Source organism: Dreissena polymorpha, chromosome 14 (genome assembly GCF_020536995.1).
Source record: "Dreissena polymorpha isolate Duluth1 chromosome 14, UMN_Dpol_1.0, whole genome shotgun sequence".
In the NCBI taxonomy this organism is placed as follows: Eukaryota; Metazoa; Mollusca; class Bivalvia; order Myida; family Dreissenidae; genus Dreissena; species Dreissena polymorpha.
Window position 1 is genome coordinate 3,262,241 of NC_068368.1, and position 22,116 is coordinate 3,284,356.

Below are 22,116 nucleotides of genomic sequence, written 5' to 3' on the forward strand. Positions count from 1 at the left end.
TTTTTAATTCCTAGAGTTTGAAGTCTGGATCGCTAGCACTGTGACGGAAGCTGCGATCGACTTCAACGATCAGGCGGTTTCCGTTAACGTTAACGACACGTTGTACTGACGGGAACGTGGTCAATGATATCACGGGATCGGTCAACGTCACCATTGTTGATGAGGTAAACCAGCATCGTGGTTTTCATTTATATACTGATCTTCCGTCTGGGAAAATTGGGCTTTCGCATGAGCGTAAAGTGCTGTCCAAGATATGCCGGTGTAGTTGGCACAGGGTAATCAGGAACAAATTTTCCGCTTTTATGGTATTTTCACTTAATGCATAGGCATTCCCAGAACGAGGCTCTACTTGTAACATTGCAGTCGCTTTATATACCTGACGCAATTCTATAAACTATGATGGGATCTTATAAAGGATTTTTCCGAATATCTGTAATACTAAACAATACTTGAAATACTTAAATATGTATAGTTTGCAACATTATTCACAATATTTTATTTTAAAATCCCTATCATCGTAGGACCCAGTTCTGACGTCATTTCCAACGACGTCATATACGTTTTCTGGAAGACACTTCCGTTGCCGCTCTGCAGCTAAACTCTTTCAGCCTTAAAGATTCTGATGACGTCATATCCTGTAAAGTCGACCCTGCCACACCGGAAGCGACACATTTTGAGATTAGAGCCGGAACTGTGCCGGGTATGCCAACTTAAAGTCGTTAAAAACATATATTCTTTCACAAAACGCATTCTCGTCAATCATTTTCGATTTCACATTTTCAAGGTTTAAGGTCAAACACAAATGAAATATGCTTGCCGTCATAGGTCAAGATCGAAAATCAACGTCAAAGGTCTAAGCCATTAATGCATTTAATTATTGTATGATTGTATTCAATGACGTTAACGATGACGTCACGCAGAAAATGCGGCTTGCAGACGACTCACGTGTGGCCATCAAAGGACATTACCACACTGTGCTGATATTCGATAATACACTTTGCGTTGTTTATTGAGCCTCGTTCTGAGAAAAATGAGCATTTTTCTGTCTTTTTATCGAGGGACTCGAACGAATCCTTGGATATTTTGTGTGTGCTGTTCTTAAGCCATCTTCGTTTGAACACTTCACATGAAAATAAACAAGATGACGTCACAATGGTGCGCGTTTTTTTTTCAACATCCAATACGTTGTCATTTCGTTAAGCGGGTATAACGACGGGATACAATTTATATCAACGTTTTGTTCTCGTTGCTTGTAGCGTTCCAGATTTGGTACAAGGGAAGTCCGCCAGCGTTCTTGAACTATGACGTCACGCCCGTTCATAACGTCACGATTATGTGCGACGACGGTGCCGTCTTTAGCTCGAGATATTATTACGCAGTGGAGCTCATAAACAGCGTAAGTAAAACAAGAACGGTCTGTCTGTCTGTCTGTCTGTCTGTCCGTCCGTCCGTCCGTCCATCCGTCCGGCCGTCCGGCCGTCCGTCCGTCCGTCCGGCCGTCTGTCTGTCCGTCCGTCCGTCCGTCCGTCCGTCTTCCTTGGATTACACTTAGTATAATCATAAAATGGGATATGAAAATTATGTCCCGCTATTTTTTTATTTATTCCAAATGGTCAAAGGTCAGGTTACTGTAACTCAAAATAAAACAAAACATAATAATGTAATAACTAAAATAGTACACAGGGGATGATCTAGAAACTTGGTTCAAATATTGTGCAATACGTTTCTCCGTTTGTATGTATGTTAATCCATGTTCATCTTTAAATTATTATCTGTCTGCCCACACAAACTGAAGAAACTCGCCAAGTACATAAGATGGTATTTTAAGACATGATATAAATATAATACTGGTTTGATTTTAAATTCTTACACTTTTATCATAGTTAAGATAAACGGCATTTCATAGTAATGCACAATCTTTATTTGATAGTGGCTCGCACCGCAACATGAATTCGTGGATCCATGTATTGCTTGGAAAAAAGTCATTGTTTTCATAGATGATCAAAAGGTTTAAAGGGACTGTTAACCACGAATGACGAAAAAAGAAAAGTTCTAAAATACCGTTTTCTTTACAATTATTAGTTTATATTATAAATACAATTCACTACGCATGAACAGTTCGCATTCCTGGGTTTACCACGTGACGATGATGATAAATCTACCTGCGTTATTTATAGTTAATTGGTAGTTACCTGGTAGACATACCCAGTAAAAATAAATAAATAAAAAATAAAGTTTTTTTTCAAGTAATGTTATATACCAGTCGTGATATTTTAATCAATATAAACTTATAATTGTAAAAAAAATACGGTATTTAAGAACTTTTCTTTTTCGTCATTCGTGGTTTACAGTCCCTTTAAAACATTTAATTAAAAAATTTACAAGAGTGTGTTTTTCTTTCAGCCTCCGGTGTTTTTAAACCTTCCGGCAACGACGTTACCGTCAATTGAGGAATCAGTGACGTCAAAAACTTTGCTATACACTCTCACGGTATCCGACCTAGGAGGTATGTGTAACCATCTGACGGCCGTAAATCACTGACACTACCTCTTTTTTGAGATGCATTAATAAACTTTTGACTGAACTAATCTTTTCTATGTTCTCAGCTTAATTGTGAAATTTTTTAGTTGCTATCACACTTTCCTCGGAATATGCTCGTCAATATAGGTTCTATCAAAATGTTCAATATGTGTAAAAACAAGTATGGCGTCCATAGAGAATCAGACGGTGTCAACAACTCAATGCATTACGAATGCTGGTTTGTTCGTTTCGTATTCAAAGGTGGACTTATGTCGTTTATATATGTACTTTTATGTATATGAGCTCCTTTCTGTTTCTTTGTCCAGTTCCCCCGTGCTACTTGAGCGATACTGCACTTGCTGCGGGCATTCTACCTTTGGAGCAAAGTACTGTGACACCGCCAGAGACCGGTAAGTGACGTCATCGTTTAGATCATTGATAAAAAGTCGTGCATTATTGATGTTGAATAAAAACATATATTAATAAAGTTTAGAACTACATTGACATGGATTTGATTTCAAGTATTTGTTAGTCTAACAGTTTGATCATACTGGAAAGAAACGATACATGTACACCGTGCGTTCTATTGTAAGTGTATATACATGTAGTCCGAGTCTAGTTTGTAACTAACGTAATTCCGAAACTAATATCTTATTACGATGTTGAAAAAACTAAACAATGTCCACTTCTTCCAGAGTATCTGGTGTACGCCCACAATCCAGGCGGGTTCGATTTCGAGAGAAGTAACGGAGCCGTTAACGTAGAAATCACATGCGGGGATTCCGTGTCCACCGTCAAAAAGACGCTGATTGTGAACATCCTTAATTCGGTACGTCAATGGGCTCTTTTTCAGAGTTCCAGACACAAGGATCGTAAATGTCGAAGCCTTTTAAAATTTATCAAATGCCAGGTTGAACTTGTAAGCAAGGTCAGATGTAAACTGCATTCCCATTGGTGCATATTTTAAGCTTGGATGTTACATGGATTCTCATCTGTGAGTACTTTAAGCTGAGATGTTACATGTATTTTTCATCTGTGAGTACTTTAAGCTGAGATGTTACAAGCATTACCATTAGTAAAGATTAAAAAAAATGATGTTTAAAGCATTCTTATTGGTGAAATTTGTAATAAATTATGAATGGTTGACGATTTAACACATAATATTTTGTTGAAAATAAAATGATTAAAATGAAGATGTTTAGTTAATTCATTACCATTTTGTAAAGTCCGCTTGCGAATGGTTGATTTAGCTTTAACAATTTATTGTCGAGAGTATGTGCGCGCGTGCGTCTGATTTATTTCGGACAGCGACTTTGTCATGCATCGCTTGTCTCCCTACCTCAAAGTTCAGAGTCACATTTAGAGGGTCAAACATGTACATGGTTAAGCTTAATAACCCATTTATGCCTAGTGGACTCTCCCATCCTTCTAAATAAGATCAATTTGTTTCCAAAATTAGGGATGTCTTGTATATTTATTTCTATATTCATAATATTCTTACAGAAATTCCTTTTAGGAAACAGCGCAGACCATGCGGCGTCTCATCTGGGTCTACGCTGTTTGCCAAGGCCTTTTTTCTAGACGCTAGGCATAAATGGGTTAAATAACTAAAAGCATTTTTGACAATGGGCCAGACAGGTTGCCTGTCTCGCCTATCTAAATTTGTCTTTAAATTAGCGCGACAAGTATCTTAACCCTTGCAAAGAGAGACACAATCACACCTTTCAAACAGCCATGAATACAAATGTAGATGTGGCTATATTGCAAAAAAGTAATAATTTGTGTCAATTAATGCAATTTAATACAATTTTTATGAATTGAACATGGTTGTGCTATTCTGAAAAAAATATTTGATTGCATCATTCGATAATTTAGATAAAATACAAACCATTCAAAACTAACAAATAGAGGACTGAACGGAAAACTGTCATATCTCTTTCTTTATTTAATATGAGTTACAACAGTCTTCCGTTCACCCCTCGAAATATCCTTTACTTGAGCCGCGGTAAGGGAAAACGAGGCTTAATGCACGTGCGTTACGTGTCGTGCCAGATTGGCCTGTCTGTCGGCACAGGTTAATTAGGGACAATACTTTCGGCTATTAACCATTTGAGTGCTGGAACCGGATTTTGAAGGCCTTTGCAAACAGTATGGATCCAGATGAGACGCCACAAAACGTGGCGTCTCATCAGAATCCAAACTGTTTGCTAGTCTGATAGTGGTCTTAGAAAAAATTTCGAAGAAAATGCTAATTTTATAAATTCAGCAGACGACATTTAAGCAGACGACAAATTTCCCAGCATGCAAAGGGTTAAAGAAGTCTCCTCTCCACGAGCCTACGGACTGCATCTGGGACGACATTTAACGCACATTGATTAAGCCCAGTTTTCCAAAAACGAGGCTCAAATTTATAACGTAACAGAACAAACAAATATCCTCTGTTTTTATTCTTAGGCACCTGTGATAACTAACCCAGGAGGGTCCAGTGACGTGGCCGAGGACGTTAGCGGAACGTTGACGTTAAAAACGCTTGACTTCGTGACGTTCGATAAGTCTGACACAACGTGTTCAATGGCGAACGCGGACGGTGGACCATTTGCCGTCATCGGTGAGGTTCTTATATTTCTTATTAATTTAAAGTCATGATTATTTGTGAGACATTAATTTGTGTTGATTTCGTGGGTTGACCGATCCTCGAATTGAGCACAAAGACATCGGAAAATGACCGACTCAAATTCCTCATTTATTTCCAAAATAAGAAATCCAAGAATTAACGTGTCCACAATAAAACAAGTGATGTGTTTGTAAAACACTATGTCCCCTTTTGAGCGATTTTGACCCATATATTTGACCTTTGACCTTGAAGGATGACCTTAAGCTTGACTTTTCACAACTCAAAATGTGCAGTTTTATGAGATACACATGCATGCCAAATATCAAGTTGCTATCTTCAATATTGAAAAAGTTATAGCCAACGTTAAAGTTTGTGCAAACAAACGAACAAACAAATCAACAAACAGACAGGGCAAAATAATATCTCCCCCAGTATAGGCCGGGGACATAAAAATCATTTTCTGACAAACCAAGAAATGTCTTGCCGACAAATATAATCAAGTTAACAGCTTACGCACTCACGTCTTTCAGGCAACCAAATCGTGAAGACGGCTGGGGTTTTGGACTTTGAGACGAAGGCGACGTATAATCTTGACGTCACCTGCACAGACGGCCTTCTTCCAACCACTGATACCTATGTCGTCAACGTGCAAAACGTCGTGAGTAGCGTTGATATTCACGTCCTAACGAGAGCCTCGTTCTGGGAAAACTTGACAAAGTGCATGCTCGTAAAGTGTCGACCCAGATTAGCCTGTGTCGTCCGCAAATGCTAATCAGGGACGACACTTTCCGCCTAAACCGGATTTTCGTTTAGAAGATACTACCTTAAAAAGGAACAATTATTTAAAAGCGGAAAGTGTACTGGCTAATCTGTGACGACACTAAAAGCAAATGAATTAAGCCCTATTTTCCCAGAGCGAGGCTCATGTACGTCATTACGATTCAATTTGCTTGTAAGTTGTATACTTTTATACATGTACATGTATATGTGCAGTACATGTGATGACATGTAGATATTTGCATTCTAGTTATATGAGTCGTGTTTTGGGAAAACTGGGCATAATGCATGTGCGTAAAGTGTCGTCCCAGATTAGCCTGTGTAGTCCGCACAGGCTAATCAGGGACGACACTTTCCGCTTTTATGACAATTTTCGTTTAAATGAAGTCTCTTCTTAGCAAAAATTAAATTAAGGCGGAAAGTGTCGTCCCTGATTAGCCTGTGCGGACTGCACAGGCTAATCTGGGACGACATTTCACCAACATGCATTATACCCAGTTTTCTCAGAACGCGACTTATATTACCTCCACAGACGTAGTTTGAATTGGATATCTTGGTGACACTGTTCGTCAGTTGGTCTGTTTGTGTTTCTGCTTGTCGTATAAAATGTGTATACGTTTTGGGGTGAACAACTTCTACATTTCTCAAGCCATTAGATTGAATTGTAAATTTAGAAATTGTTTATATACAGACCATATATAATGATTTTACTTCTACATGAACTAGGGCGTCTATAAAAACGAGACATATGTGTTTTTCAGACATTTAATTTTTTGTTGTTGATATTTTACAATGTATTAGCGCATTCGCCTTCTATGTGACCCTTCAACATCAATTGAGCCGCGTTTTGGGAAAAACTGGGCTAAATAAATGCGCTTTTTTGTCGTACCAGATGAGACTGCACAGTCCGCACAGGCTCATAGGGGACGACACTTTCTGCTTTTATGGATTTTTTCGTTTAAATAAGGTCTCTCTTAGAAGAAAATCCATTCTACGTAGAAAGTGTCGTCCCTGATAAGCCTGGGCGAACTGCACAGGCTAATCTAGGACAAAATTTTATGCATATACATTGTACATTAAACCAAGTGTTCACAGAACAAGTCTGGCTCAATTTATAATGTATCGTTCTACGTTCATTAAACCCAGTTTTTTCCAGAACGAGGCCCACTCTATGTTATATCGTTCTCTCCCATTCAAGGGTCCAGAGATAACCAGCCTGCCGACGGCGGCGACTCTAAACGAGTGGCAGACGACGGAATTTCAGCTCACAACGTTGACGCTAACGGAGAACGCGTCGGACTGCGTTCAGACGTCACCGACTTACAACGAGTTTAACGTCAAATATGAGCCCGCCACTGCTGGTATAAGCCTATTTTCATATTTTTTGACGTCAATACGACTTCACGATGACAGCATTTCTTCCAGTGTAGGTGATCTACTATGTCGGCGTATTTTCGTACTTAGCTTTTTAACAATAATGATGATAATTCCACGTCGTCCTGGGTCAATCGGGTTTTCTTCATTTAAATTGCAATTTAAGTAATTTTGAAATTAGGTTTAGTTTGAACATTTTTATTTTCGCCCGATTGCATCGAAAGTCTTAGGCTTATTGGAACGCTGTCGAGTTCTTTTCCTAAAGAACACTCCCACTGTGGGGATCGAACCCGTGACTTCCCGGTCGATAGGCGTCAACGCCACGGCGACATATACAGACGATATCAGCATATTGTCTTTCTTTACTTTTGAAACAATAATAACAATAATTCAAGTTGTGCTTTTTCAATGCGTATTAATATTTCTTCATTTAAATTGCAATTTAAGTCCTTTTAATTAAATGACGTTTATTTCTCTAGCACAATGTTTGAATTTTAGTTCTTATTATTGTCGGCCTATGATGCCTTTTCTGATATATTACATCATTTCTCATTATTATAACGTCATTTTACGTTATTTTTGATATCGTTATGTCAGGGTCATAATCATGGAAGGACAAACGTCTTTTCGTTGTTTTCTATCGTTGCCATATCAATTACATCAACTTATGTAATTCATGTTAATATAATCATTTAAACAACTTTTGTATGACGCCATATCATCTAGTTTTAATGTGGCTAATATTTAAATCGTGAAAAGACGAAATTGAAGTGTTTTTATATTTTATTTCATATTTGTGATGTCATAACGACTTCACGATGTTGTCATTTCTTCCAGTATGGGTGATCTACTACGTAAGCGAGGTGGTGGCGGACCGGCCCCTTAATTACGACACGAACCCCTTCTACAACCTCCACATTCAGTGCAGCGACGCCGCTGGGGCAAAAGGGCGCGAGAAGATTTTCACCGTCCATATTAATGATAACAAACCCCCAGTGTTCGACAACCTTAGCAGTAAGGCGAAACAAATATGAGAACGTCTTTGGGAAAACGGGGCATATTGCATGTGCGTAAAGTGTCGTCCCAGATTAGCGTGTGCAGTCCGCACAGGCTAATCAGGGACGACACTTTCCGCCTTAACTAGTTTTTTGCTAAGAAGAGGCCTCCTTTAACATTACCATTACAGCGGTAAGTGTCGTCCATGATTAGCCTGCGCTTCAGAGAGCGCGGCTTTTATGCTTGTTTAAGGTCGTCTGTACCCGTATCCATAAAGCGTGTGTGTGAAATGTCTTGATTTCATAAAATTCCTTAAGTCTCTGGTTATTTCGTCTTTAGGTTTGTTTAAATCGAAATGGTTGAAATAAATACAAACTCCTTTAAGGATTGACATTTTATCCTTTTGTAAGCAGAACATATTAGAATATTTTACAAGAAATTTAATCTGAAATGTTCCCGTAACAAATCTTACATTTCTCGAAAGAGCTTTGTGCATTCCGACCATGTATTTGCATATTTTTTATATAATTTTACATATATTAAATTTAATGAGCCGCGTTCTGGGAAAACTGTGCTTAATGCATGTGTGCAAAGTGCGTGCGGCACAGGCACAGGCTTATCAGGGACGACACTTTACGAACATGCATTAAGCCCAGTTTTTCCAGAACGAGGCTGTAATAATTACATTGTTTTTTTTGTTTTATATCCATCTCATTTTAATAAGAATGTCATTGCGTTACTTCGAGCATTCCTCACTTTAAGAATATTAGTCGCGTTCTGAGAAAACTGGACAAAATTAATGTGCGTAAAGTGTCATCCCAGATTAGCCTGTGCAGTCCGCATAGGCTAATCAGGGACGGCACTTTCCGCCTAAACTGGATTTTCGCTAAGAAGAGACATCATTTAAACGAAAAATTTCATAAAAGCGGAAATTGTCGTCCCTGATTAGCCTGTGAGGACTGCACAGGCTAATCTGGGATGACAATTTACGCACAAGCATTTTTCCCAGTTTTTTCAGAACACGACACATATTCAAACTGACATGCAAAACGAGTGCTTTTAGTTTAATGTTGTCTTAAAGCGGCTGTATCTGTCGACACAGGGTCGCCGATTACGAAACTAAGCCTCGTTGCCAAAGACTTCAAGGCCGCCGACACCGTGTTTTCCGCTACCGGAAGTGACGTGGAGAATGATGCCGTCACATACAGTATGCTGTCGTGTACCCCGAATGCCACGTGTCCGTTCATCATGTCTCCGAGTACGTTGTTCTCTTGATGTTTCAGTCAGAGATTATCATTTAGTTTAAACATATTTGTTGAACCTCGAATGCATATAAAGCTTAAGGCTTATTGACGATCTAAAAATCTGTTCCCTGTGTAGAACCAGTACTTGGTGTCATTTGGGACGATCTAAAGAACACTTCCACAGTGGGGATCGAACCTGTGACCTTACGGTCGCTAGGCGGTCACCATATCTACGTCACGGCGACCTTGTTGAAGTTTCACGCGGAGTGTGTCATTTACGCGTTGGTGAAGTGGATATCGTGTACGCCTAACTGTCGGGAGGTCCCATGTTTGATCTCACAGCGTATTTCGGATCTTCTCCGAAGACCCGAATAAATGATTCCGCGCAAGAAAAGGCTTTTGGTGCAATCAAACTAAAATAATAATAAAGATTGTATCACAAAGTAAGATAAATGCTTTGATGACGATACTGAGAACACTATAAGCTTCGCCTTCTGAATTGTGTTTTAATTGTTTTATTTACTTTTGAGTTGTTGGTAAGAAATCTGAAAAAGTATGTAGTATAATTCATTATTTCAATCACAAGTATCTTAATTTCTATTTCCTTGAAGCAAATGTTATTATGCCGCGTTAAAACGTTGTGTCAGCTATGGAATGATAACTTAGTTCAGACTATTGCGCAATTCTAGATGGAGATATAGTTACGAATGCCGATCTTCATTCGTACCCTAACAACTCGTTCAAACTCTCGGTTGTGGCCACGGACAAGTATAACAAGAACCCGACACCGTACACCGTCATAGTGGAAATAACTGGTAAGTACATTGTGAATACTGGGTATCTATCTTATTCGAGGAGAAGTATTGTAGAATATTGACAACAAACTGAAAAGAGTGAAGCATATCATACCCGACCGACATCGTTCGACTTTCCGGAGTCGCTACCCATTTCACCGTGAACGCAGGGGACGTAATTGTGTTTTAACGGCGATATAATCGGCAATTGCATTTGTCTCCCCTGCTTAAATCGTGTTTTCCGTTTACTGGACCATTTCGGTATTACAGAAACTCAGAATGATGGGATGGATTTCACTTTAAGAGGCTGATAACGTATCTTTTCCTATATTTTTTTTATGTCACTCGTTTCAAAAAATAGTTGTGGCACTGTTTCACTATCCATAAAGAATTATCGGAAAATATTGACAAGTTTGTAAAAATTTAAAAAGTATTTATTTAAACAGACGATAATTAGAACTTCGACTCTTTTGTACATTTGTGTTTTTTTCATACTTAAACTTCTTTTTTTAAACCAGATATAAACACCAGGCCAAAGTTGACGAACGTCCCGAAAATCGACGTTTTAGCCGTCTACGAAAACAACGCCGCCGGTGACGTCATTTATGATGTAAACCACGAGGATCCGGATGCTGGTGACGTCATAAAGTACTTTTGCAACTTCATCGACGGTGGCGCGGATTATTTCACATGCGATTCTGCAAGTAAGACGTTATATGTTTATTTCGTTTTTAGGGGAAAAAAAAAGATCAATGATTTTACATAGAAAATCCTCTATATTGTTATTGACCTTTAACTATTTCAATACTGTTAATTTTATTACACTTTGCCGAGTTTCTTAAACTTTTAACGGGGAAATTAGGCTAAAGGCCGTCAACTTTTTGATTAAGTTATTTACGTAAATGTTACATAATAAACCTATGTTTACCTATCTATGTCGTTGGAAACTTATTTATTATATATAAATAGGTATGCTCAAATGATGTTCAAATGTTTGTGGTCATTTAAGTTTTGAAAACAAAACTGCTATTTTAATTTGTTTTACATCGGTTACAGATTGTTTAAAGCGATTTCAATTTAATTTTTGGAAATTTTGACAAAAGCATCGAATACAAATGTAAAGTGTTACCCCGTGTTTTTAACAAACGATCGCAACATCGTAATTAGATTTATTTTTGTTGTACATGATCTGTCATGATATTCTACAATTACAGTGCGAACTTTATTTCACCTATTAAAGAGACCCTTCTATTGGAGTTTAATAAACATAAAACTGCGCCCTTAAATCTTCTGTATTTTACGTACTTTTCTCGCACGCAGTCTTTAAATGCTCTCAGCGTTTTGATTTATTTTCAGCGGGCGAAATCCGCGCCAAGTCCGTGATAAACTTCGAAAAGGTCAACAAACTCTCGTACGAGGTCGAGATTCACGCCTACGACGGCTACGCCAATTCTACTACCGAGACGTTGACGCTGCTCATAAGTGACGTCAATGAGAAACCGGAGTTCACAACGACGACTTGGACGATTACGAAAAACGACGAAGGCGGGGTAAGATGCCATGCGAAGAAAAGCGTGTGAAAGTGTCTTGTGTAGATTGGTCTCGTTAGCTCGAATCTTTAACATGCATACAATTCATTTTATAAACAAATATATCAAACATTTGAAAATTATTCGATGTATTTGTTTACAGTAAGCACAAGTTTAAGTACAAATTAAAGGGACTTGTTCACAGATATTGCCATGTTTTGACATTTGTAATTAAATGCTTGAAATTGATAAAAAAACATCAGAAATAAAGAGCTACAATATAAATACAAGAATAAAATAAAAAAAAGAAAGAAAAAAGAGGAAAATGTTAACCACACCAGGGCTCGAACCACTGACCCAGGGAGTAAAAGCCAAGCTCCGAAACCACTCAGCCATCCGTCTTTACGTGTGTATGTGTGTAATTCAGAGTTTATGTTCGGGTCGTCGTTTAGTCTTTACGACTACATTATGTGCGGACCTGTCCATCCGTCTTCACATGGGTTGCCATTTATTTTATACTTTGTACAACTATCCACGTGTTGTTACAAAAATGTAACGATAACACAAGAAGTCGATTTTTTTAGATCGTTTCGCGTCTCAGACGCTTTATAACTTTATCAATTTCTAACGATGATTTTTCGTAAACGAAAGTGTATTTTTAGTATAAGTTTGCGGAATTAGTGTTATTTCGCACACTGATGTACATTGTTATTTATTTCTTAAATCTGTGACAAAAATTGAAAATTTCCCATTTTGATAAACTGTGAACAAGTCCCTTTTAAATAAATATTTAAAAACTAATATACATATTCAAGCAACAGCGCCGTGAATCAAATTCAATACGTAGCACGAAGAGCAGATTGACTTATTAAAAAACATATACGACATCGCTTACGTCATTATACACGTATTTTTTTCAATTCCTAGCCGGGCGAGCAGATCTCCTGCCCGGACTTCAAGAACGACATCAATGACGAAGACGTGGGCGACGTTCACACCTACAAGATGTCCTGCCCCAGGGGTCGCGGCGTGTTCGTCATGGACCCCCTGACCGGCTGCGTCACAATGACCAAGGAGTGGGACCTGGACGCTGCCAACAAGCGTCTTGGGGAGGAGACTGTCGTGTGCACGGTGACGGCAACCGACCGCCGGGGACTGGAGACCACCGCCACAGTTAGTTTAGTTTAAACATATTTATTTATTAAACATATATAAGCTTGATTGCATCGAAAGCCGAAGACTTATTGTTAGGCTCGCGAGTCCATTTCCTGGGTAAAAAAAGTACTTGTTGTATTTCGGGAAGATCAAAAGAAAGCTCCAACAATGAGGATCGAACCCGTGACCTCCCGATCGCTAGGTGCACATCATATCAACAACGCCTCGGCGACCTTATTTTAAAGGAGTGAGTTTGTTAAAGGCGATGCTATAGATTATGTAGGATGTGACATAAACGATGACGTATTTAATGATGTGAACGATAACGTTTATGATAACGTAGACAATTACGTATATGATGATGATTATGCTGACTTATATGATGGCATATGAGATTATGTACATTACAATTTAAAGTGGAATGTTGCCGTGGTTGATGACGTCATAGTGGTAGAATTGAGTGAAATTGGTCACGATTTTGGTGAAAAAAGCATCCAGTTTGTTTCATGACGCCGTACGTTAATTAATGCAGAACAAATAATCGTTATGCGTGAGCTATAACATCAACGTTGTTTTTCGTTACAAAACTTCTTACAAATGTCCTCATATTCTTCGAATTTTCCTTTTTTTTCTCATTCTATGGTTTAATTCAATATTGTGTATGTGTGTTCATTAAATAACTCAACATGATTATCCCTTTTTGTTTATCTTTATTTTTAGTTCAACATAAAGATAAAGGAGGAGGACGACAATAAACCCTTTCTGTCGCAGACCTCTTACGTCTACTGCGCGACCGTTGGCGCCACTTCCGGTTCGCTGGGCCAGGTGACTTCCACCGACAATGATGTCCTCCCCGCGCATCAGACCAAGAAATATGAGTTTGTCGGTACGAGCTGTTGTGTTATATAGTCATAGTTTTCGCATATCTGAGAATTTCAAACTTTTTATGAATGATTTTCAAAAATCAAATGTTTCATTAATCTGAGCAATAAGAGATATTAAATACTGAAGATAAGTATTTTTCACACTTATGATATTCTTCACACATCTAAGAATTTCGAGCTATTTAACCATGTAAATTAATAATTTTCACAAATCATTTTTACACCTCGTTGAAGAAAAGTTAGCAATACGAATCTGTAATTACGAGTCCTTTAGTTGTGTAAAATAAGACTTTTCTGTAATCAACATCACGTTTTTCACACTCATATAAAAATGATATTTAATATATTCTGACAGTTATAACTATTAATGGATTTCTTTTTTGTACCGTTATTTGTGAACAGGAAGTGGACCCTTTTACGCATCCGGCACCGGAAGTCTTACATACGGGGATTTGAGCTCTTATGCTAAAGGCACTAAATTTGAAACCACCCTTAGGGTTACAGGTATGTGTGCCATTTCCGTGTTAAAGCACTTTATTTTGTAAATTAATCCCTATACCACACGTTTTGTTCACTTATAAGCCTCGCTCTGGGAAAACGGGTTTTAATGCATGTGTGAAAAGTGTCGTCCTAGATAAGTGTGTGCAGGTCTCACAGGCTAATTAGAGACAAACCTTTCCGCTCGTATGGTACTTTTCGTTTAAAATAAATCTCTTCTTAGCGAAAATCGAGTCTATGCGAATAGTGTAGTACCTTATTAGCCTGTGCGGACTTCACATGATAATCTGGGACGACACTTGACGAACATGCATTAAGCCAAGTTTTCGAAGAATGACGCTAAATTACACACTAAGAAGACTTGGCAAATATATATGACATGCTAGCAAAAACATTAAAGGGATTTATACACAGTAAATTTTGTAATGTCTTCAAATGTATATGAATGAAAAAGGGCATGATTTGAAGTATTATCTAACATAACTTTATCTGACATAATACAAAATACGGCAATTTTATAATCAAGAAAAACAACTTGAAAACTGTTTGCCTTCACCGCGATTCACACAAGGATCCTAAAGTCATCGAATGTATACTTTATAATATGAGTGCGTTAAGTGTCATCCCAGATAAGCCTGTGCAGTCCGCACAGGCTAATCCGGGACGACACTTTACGCCTAAACTGGATTTTCGCTAAGAAGAGACATCATTTAAACGAAAAATTCCATAAAAGCGGAAATTGTCGTCCCTGATTATCTGGGATGACAATTTACGCACAAGCATTATGCCCAGTTTTCTCAGAACACGACACATATGCTCATATACGTTATTATGCCAGATTCAGCCGTTTAATTCAACAAGTCCCCTGTCACCATCTTCGTATATCCGTTATACATATAGAAGGAATCTTAATCGTCTTGGAGCGAAACGCTTGGGGAAAAAGGCGTTATCCGTCCACTCTCAGCCAATTAAAAACGAGTATTCTGTGCAAAGTACGAAGATAATATCAGCCTAATTCTGAGAAAACGGGGCTTTATGCATTTGCGTAAAGTGTCATCTCAAATTAGCCTGTGCAGTCCACAAAGGCTAACCAGGGACGACATTTTCCGCTTAAACTGGATTTTCGCAAAGAAGAGAATTCCTTTAAACGAAAAATTCCATAAAAGCGAAAAGTGTCATCCATGATAAGTCTGTGTGGACTGCACAAGCTATTCTGGGATGACGCTTTACGCAAGTTCATTAAGCCCCGTTTTCCCAAATCGAGGCTCATTTTCTTTGTTCGTGCCAGATTCCGCCGGTCACTACGACGAGTCCCCTGTCACCATCTTCATTTGCGACCCGCCTCCGCCAGTGCCATCAAATCCCAATAGCGCCAGTGGTGCATCATCGGCGACGGCCACTTCCGATGGCCTTGACAACTTCCTGTACTGGTTGATTCCGGCGCTGCTCCTCTTGGCGCTCATGGCGGGACTCGCCGTGTTCCTCATCCGGCGATGCATCCAAGGCGGCAGATGGTAACATTCTCCGCTACCTTTATTTGAACCTTGTTCTGGGAAGTCTACGCTTAACAGATATGCGTAAATTGTCAATCCAGATTAGCCTGTGTAGTCCACGCGCGCTAATGTGGGACGACAATTCCGCTGTTTTTTAAAGGCAGTCACTTCTTAAACAAAAATCCAGTTAAAGCGGAAAATATCGTTTCTGATAAGCTTGTGCGGACTGCAGACGCTAATCAGAGATGACACTTTACGCACATGATAAAGCCCAGATGGTAACATTCTCGGCTACCATTTATTTTAACAGCCTCGCTATTGTCTATTCACCAACCCATTCTTATACTAAAAATTAAAGTATAATCTTAGACTCAATATACCTCTGAGTTTGCATATATACAAGCTAAAAAGGGTACGTATATTATTAACATATTGTTCTACATACAGATTAAAAAAAATATAATTATTGGTGTTAACTGCGATGCTAGACTCGACTTTCAATTATTTTAGTACATTACAGTTGTATGAATATTCTTTATGTTTATACGTAAGTCTAAGAATCGGTTGGTGAATACGGCCCAGGGTTTCCCGTGTTTGATCCAAAATCGGAGAGCGTTCGCCATATAACTAGTCCTGTATCTACCAAGGGAGTGAACTCGATAGTCCTGTATCTACCAAGGAAGTGAACTCGATAGTTTCTCAATAAGCTGAACGCGTTCAATGCAATCGAGCTTTAGCAAAAGTTTTGAGTTAAATGTCTCGTGTCATCAACGCAGGCACGTTTTCACCAATTTTCCTAGGGAAAATGTTTTTAATTTTATAAACATGATAAAATTTCTTTAGTATTAAGTATTTTATCTAGTTATATTCTGTTATTTTTTCAGAATTAATTATGATATTTATCGATATTATCCAGGCAAACGAAGTATGAGAGGAGGGATATTATCCGTTTATCGGAGTCATTCGATTGACCAGTCTGCTAGTCGGCTTGCAGTTTAATGAGTTAATGTTATGTTTTATCGTTATGACCAATAATCATTTGTTTTATTCTAGTAATAATATTATTTTTATTATTTGGGAAAACTGGGCTTAATGCTTGTGCGTAAAATGTTGTCCTAGATTAGCTTTTGCAGAGCTCACAGGCTAATCAGGTACGAAACTTTCCGCATTAACTAGATTTTTGCTCAGAAGAGACTTAATTTAAACAAAACATACAATAAACGCGGAAAGTGGCGTCCCAGATTAGTCTGTGCGGATTGTACAGGTTAATCTGTAACGACACTTTACGCACATGCATTAAGCCCCGTTTTCCAAGAGCGATTATAGTATTAGTATATTAGTAAAATCCCGGTTGATTTTCCGCTCAGCGGTTCCTGTTACCAGTCGCGCGCCGTAAAGACTATCCGGCCCCTTCAAGATCCAGGAAGAGTCCAGACCCGCGTGATCACCGCCAGGGAGGTCGAGGAGAGGGCTGTCTACCGGAAGGCCCCGACCCCATCATCATCATCGCCGCCACCACCTCCACCACCGCCACCAACCGAAAAGGGGACCATCGCGCCGTGCGAGCTTCCAATTGTCCAGTACGATTATTTTTTCGCTCATCTATTTTTTGAAAAAACATTATGAGCTATTGTCATCACCTTGGCGTCGGCGTCGGCATCGGCGTCGGCGTCGGCGTTGGCGTCCGGTTAAGTTTTGCGTTTAGGTCCACTTTTCTCAGAAAGTATCAATGCTATTGCATTCAAACTTAGTACACTTACTAACTATCATGAGAGGACTGGGCAGGCAAAATTAGATAACTCTGGCGTGCATTTTGGCAGAATTATGTACCCTTTTTATACTTAGAAAATTAAAAATTTTGGTTAAGTTTTGCGTTTAGGTCCACTTTTCTCAGAAAGTATCAATGCTATTGCATTCAAACTTGGTACACTTACTTTCTATCATGAGGGGACTAGGCAGGCAAAGTTAGATAACTCTGGCGTGCATTTTGACAGAATTATGTGCCCTTTTTATACTTAGAAAATTGAAAATGTTGGTTAAGTTTTATGTTTAGGTCCATTTTTTTCCTTAAGTATCAAAGCTATTGCTTTCATACTTGCAACACTTACTAACTATCATAAGGGGACTGTGCAGGCAAAGTAATGTAACTCTGACTGGCATTTTGACAGAATTATGTGCCCTTTTTATACTTAGAAAATTGAAAATTTGTTTAAGTTTTGTGTTTAGGTCCACTTTATTCCTACAGTATCAAAGCTATTGCTTTCATACTTGCAACACTTATTAACTATCATAAGGGGACTGTGCAGGCAAAGTTATGTAACTCTGACTGGCATTTGGACGGAATTATGGGTCCTTTATACTTAGAAAATTGAAAATTTGGTTAAGTTTTGTGTTTTGGTCCACTTTACCCCTAAAGTATCAAAAATATTGCTTTCATACTTGGAACACTCGCAAACTATCATAAGGGTACAGTAAAAGGAAAAGTTGCATAACTCTGGTTGTCATTTTTACGGAATTATGGCCCTTTTTGACTTGGTAACTTTGAATATATGGTTAAATTTTGTGTTTCGATCCACTTTACTTCTGAAGTATCAAGGCTATTGCTTTCAAACTTCAAATACTTTCATGCTATCATGAGGTTACTGTACCTGGCAAGTTGAATTTTACCTTGACCTTTAAATGACCTTGACTCTCGAGGTCAAACTATTAAATTTTGCTAAAATTGCCATAACTTCTTTATTAATGATTAGATTTGATTGATACTTTGACAAAACTACTCTTACCTGACATACCACAATAGACTCCCCCCAAACCATCCCCCGTTTCCTTCCCCCCTCCCCCTCCCCCTCCCCCGAATTCCCCACTCCCTGGAATCACCCCCCACTAATTTTTTTTTAATTGATCATCTCACAAATGACCACCACACCCTCACACTATACCCCCCCACCCCACACCCCCAGCCCCAATTTTTTGTTTAAACGGTTAAAAAACCCCAGTATTTTTTTTTATTATTTTATGTTTGAAATACCGTCCAACCATCGCACCCAAGAATCCCCCCCACCCCCCCCTCCCCCACCCCGAATCCGCCCCCCTATTTTTTTTAAAGATCATCTCACAAATGACCACCACACCCTCACACTATACCCCCCCCCCCACTCCACCCCACCCCAATTTTATTTTTTTATTTTTTTTTGAAACGGTTAAAAAACACAAATATTTAGTTTTATTATTAGCCGGATTTTTTTCGAAAAAATCTCGGCTTATAGATTGATGTTGTCGGGCGGGCGGGCGGGGTGGCGGCGTGCTCGAAAATGTTAAAGTTCTTATTTCATGGTATAACTTTGGTATGCTTGGACCTAGAGTCTTCAAACTTGACATGAAGGTTGGCCAGGATTAACAGATGACCACTGGTCATTTCAAGGTCATTCATTTGAAGGTCAAGGTCACTGTGACCTTCAATATAAAAAATGTTAAAGTTGTTATAACTTTGGTATGCTTGGACCTAGAGTCTTAAAACTAGACATGAAGGTTGGCCATAACTAGTTAGTAACCACTGGTCATTTCAAGGTCATTCATTTGAAGGTCAAGGTCACTGTGACCTTGAATGTAAAAATGTTAAAGTTCTTATTTCATGGTATAACTTTGGTATGCTTGGACCTAGAGTCTTCAAACTTGACATGAAGGTTGGCCTGGATTAACAGATGACCACTGGTCATTTCAAGGTCATTCATTTGAAGGTGAAGGTCACTGTGACCTTCAATATAAAAATGTTAAAGTTGTTATAACTTTGGTATGCTTGGACCTAGAGTCTTGAAACTTGACATGAAGGTTGGCCAGAACTAGTAAGTAACCACTGGACATTTCAAGGTCATTCATTTGAAGGTCAAGGTCACTGTGACCTTGAATGTAAAAATGTTAAAGTTGTTATAACTTTGGTATGCTTGGACCTAGAGTCTTGAAACTTGACATGAAGGTTGGCCAGAACTAGTAAGTAACCACTGGACATTTCAAGGTCATTCATTTGAAGGTCAAGGTCACTGTGACCTTGAATGTAAAAATGTTAAAGTTCTTATTTCATGTTATAACTTTGGTATGCTTGTACCTAGAGTCTTCAAACTTGAAATAAAGATTGGCCAGTACTAGAAGATGACCACTGGTCATTTCAATGTCATTCATTTGAAGGTCAAGGTCACTGTGACCTTAAATGTTAAAATGTTAAAATTGTTATAACTTTGGTATGCTTGGACATAGAGTCTTCAAACTTGACATGAAGGTTTGCAAGCACACTTAGATGACCACTGGTCATTTCAAGGTCATTCATTCTAAGGTCAAGGTCACTGTGACCTTGAATGTAAAAATGTTAAAGTTCTTATAACTTTGGTAGGTAAAAATGTTAAAATTCTTATTCCATGTTATAACTTTGGTATGCTTGTACCTAGAGTCTTCAAACTTGACATAAAGGTTGGCCAGTACTAGAAGATCACCACTGCTCATTTCAATGTCATTCATTTGAAGGTCAAGGTCACTGTGACCTTCAATGTTATTGTTGTTCATGTATATGCATGCATTCAAAACATAACACAAGGTTTGCTCATGCCTTGAAAAGTACTTACATTTCATTTTGACCTTTGAACAATATTTCAGTAATTTAAGTATTGCATTGACAAAAACACGAAAGGTACTTTCCTGTCATTTAAATCAAAAATCCGGCTTCAATGCGGTCATCTCCGACCGCGGAACTCTTGTTTTATATTTGAAATACCGTCCAACCATCGCACAGCCCCCCCCCCCCCGAATTTGTTTTTTTTTTCGCATTTTTGGAAAATTATGTAATATGTCCACACCCCCACACTAAAAACCTCTCTTCACTCCACCCCTCCCCCCTTTGTGATTGAAAATGAGAGTCCCTTCACCTTTAAAAAGAAAATAGATGAGCGGTCTGCACCCGCAAGGCGGTGCTCTTGTTTATCTTTACTGTAAACTCATTAAAATTAGTGGAACATACATTTTCGTTGATTTCTTGGTTTGACCGATCAACGAATTTAACACAAAATCAGAAATCCACGAATTCGTTATCACCGTATTTTCAATACTAAACGCCCTCCTATATGATACCGAAAAACACCCAATTTATACCAAATATCAGTCTTAATGTCTTGTTTAGAAGTGTTATAACTAATTATTCTGCTTTATATGACAATACAGTTCATTTCAAATATTAATTGTTAAACATATTTTAATATTTCAACATAACACTAGCAACGTGTGTCTATTTTTAGCTACCACGCACGTGATGTGGGGAACCTAGGCGCCATGTACCCGAAGTATTGATATCAGTAAACGGCCATCTCCGTGACTTTTCGCGAATCTTCGTGAAACTTCGTGAATCTTCGGACTATTTAAATGGAGCATTTTCAAGCCAATCAATTATTTATTTTAACAGGATTGTTACGCGTTTAATGTCCAAATATTTACGAATATAGTCAAAATTTCACGAACGCTTCTTTAAAATATAAGAATCCGCAAGACGCTTTGCTTAATAGTTGTAATTGATTTCTTTACAAAATAACACAAATCGTAATACTTAATGATTTTCTACTGGCTTTAGATACGGACACTTTAGATCGCATTTTATGGATTTACATGTAATGTAACCTGATTAATGTGTCTAAGTTAGTGCATTTAAATGCTGTTATTTTGCAATTTGTTTTCAATGCCAAATACAAAGAGCTTATTGTTGTTTTACTGTTGTTCACAAACGCTGTATTATATAACCGATTTTAAATGATGACTATACGTTAATGAACAAATATTTCAAACCTTCATTTTCCTTAGTTACAGTTTTATTTTGCTTGTTTAAGCATAATGCATATATCTTTTTTTTGAATCTGTGACACTTATTTTGAAAGTAGCCATTTAAAACAAACTCTGAGCACGTTTCTTTAAGAGTTTGTCAATTAAGTTAGGACCTGTAAGCGGGGTTGAAAGAACGGAACAGAACAGAAAGTTTATTCATATAACCTGAACAAGTCCAGTTCATCGTTATATATATATATATATATATACATATATATATATATATATATATATATATATATATACGAAACTGACAATATGAAAGCAGTTAGCATATGCATAGTAAGTGACCAAAATAATATATAACAAGGTGTTAAAATGCACTAAGGCATTATATATATATATATTACTCCACGTTTGCATTCAATGCATCAGTTCTCAT

General features: G+C 38.2%; 1 protein-coding gene across 1 annotated transcript; it reads left to right on the forward strand.

Annotated features, from left to right (window-relative positions):
* The first annotated feature begins 18 nt into the window (after positions 1-18).
* Positions 19-21,603, forward strand: LOC127858897 (protocadherin Fat 3-like). Its single transcript, XM_052396228.1, has 20 exons — positions 19-164; positions 522-700; positions 1,257-1,396; positions 2,404-2,506; positions 2,847-2,930; positions 3,216-3,349; positions 4,975-5,128; positions 5,665-5,792; positions 7,110-7,272; positions 8,123-8,299; positions 9,384-9,539; positions 10,215-10,340; positions 10,838-11,023; positions 11,676-11,869; positions 12,776-13,021; positions 13,724-13,889; positions 14,290-14,391; positions 15,674-15,899; positions 17,246-17,458; positions 21,158-21,603. Exons 3-20 carry the CDS (start codon positions 1,334-1,336, stop codon positions 21,207-21,209), a joined length of 2,673 nt encoding a protein of 890 aa, XP_052252188.1. The 5' UTR covers positions 19-164; positions 522-700; positions 1,257-1,333; the 3' UTR covers positions 21,210-21,603.
* Positions 21,604-22,116: the final 513 nt, after the last annotated feature.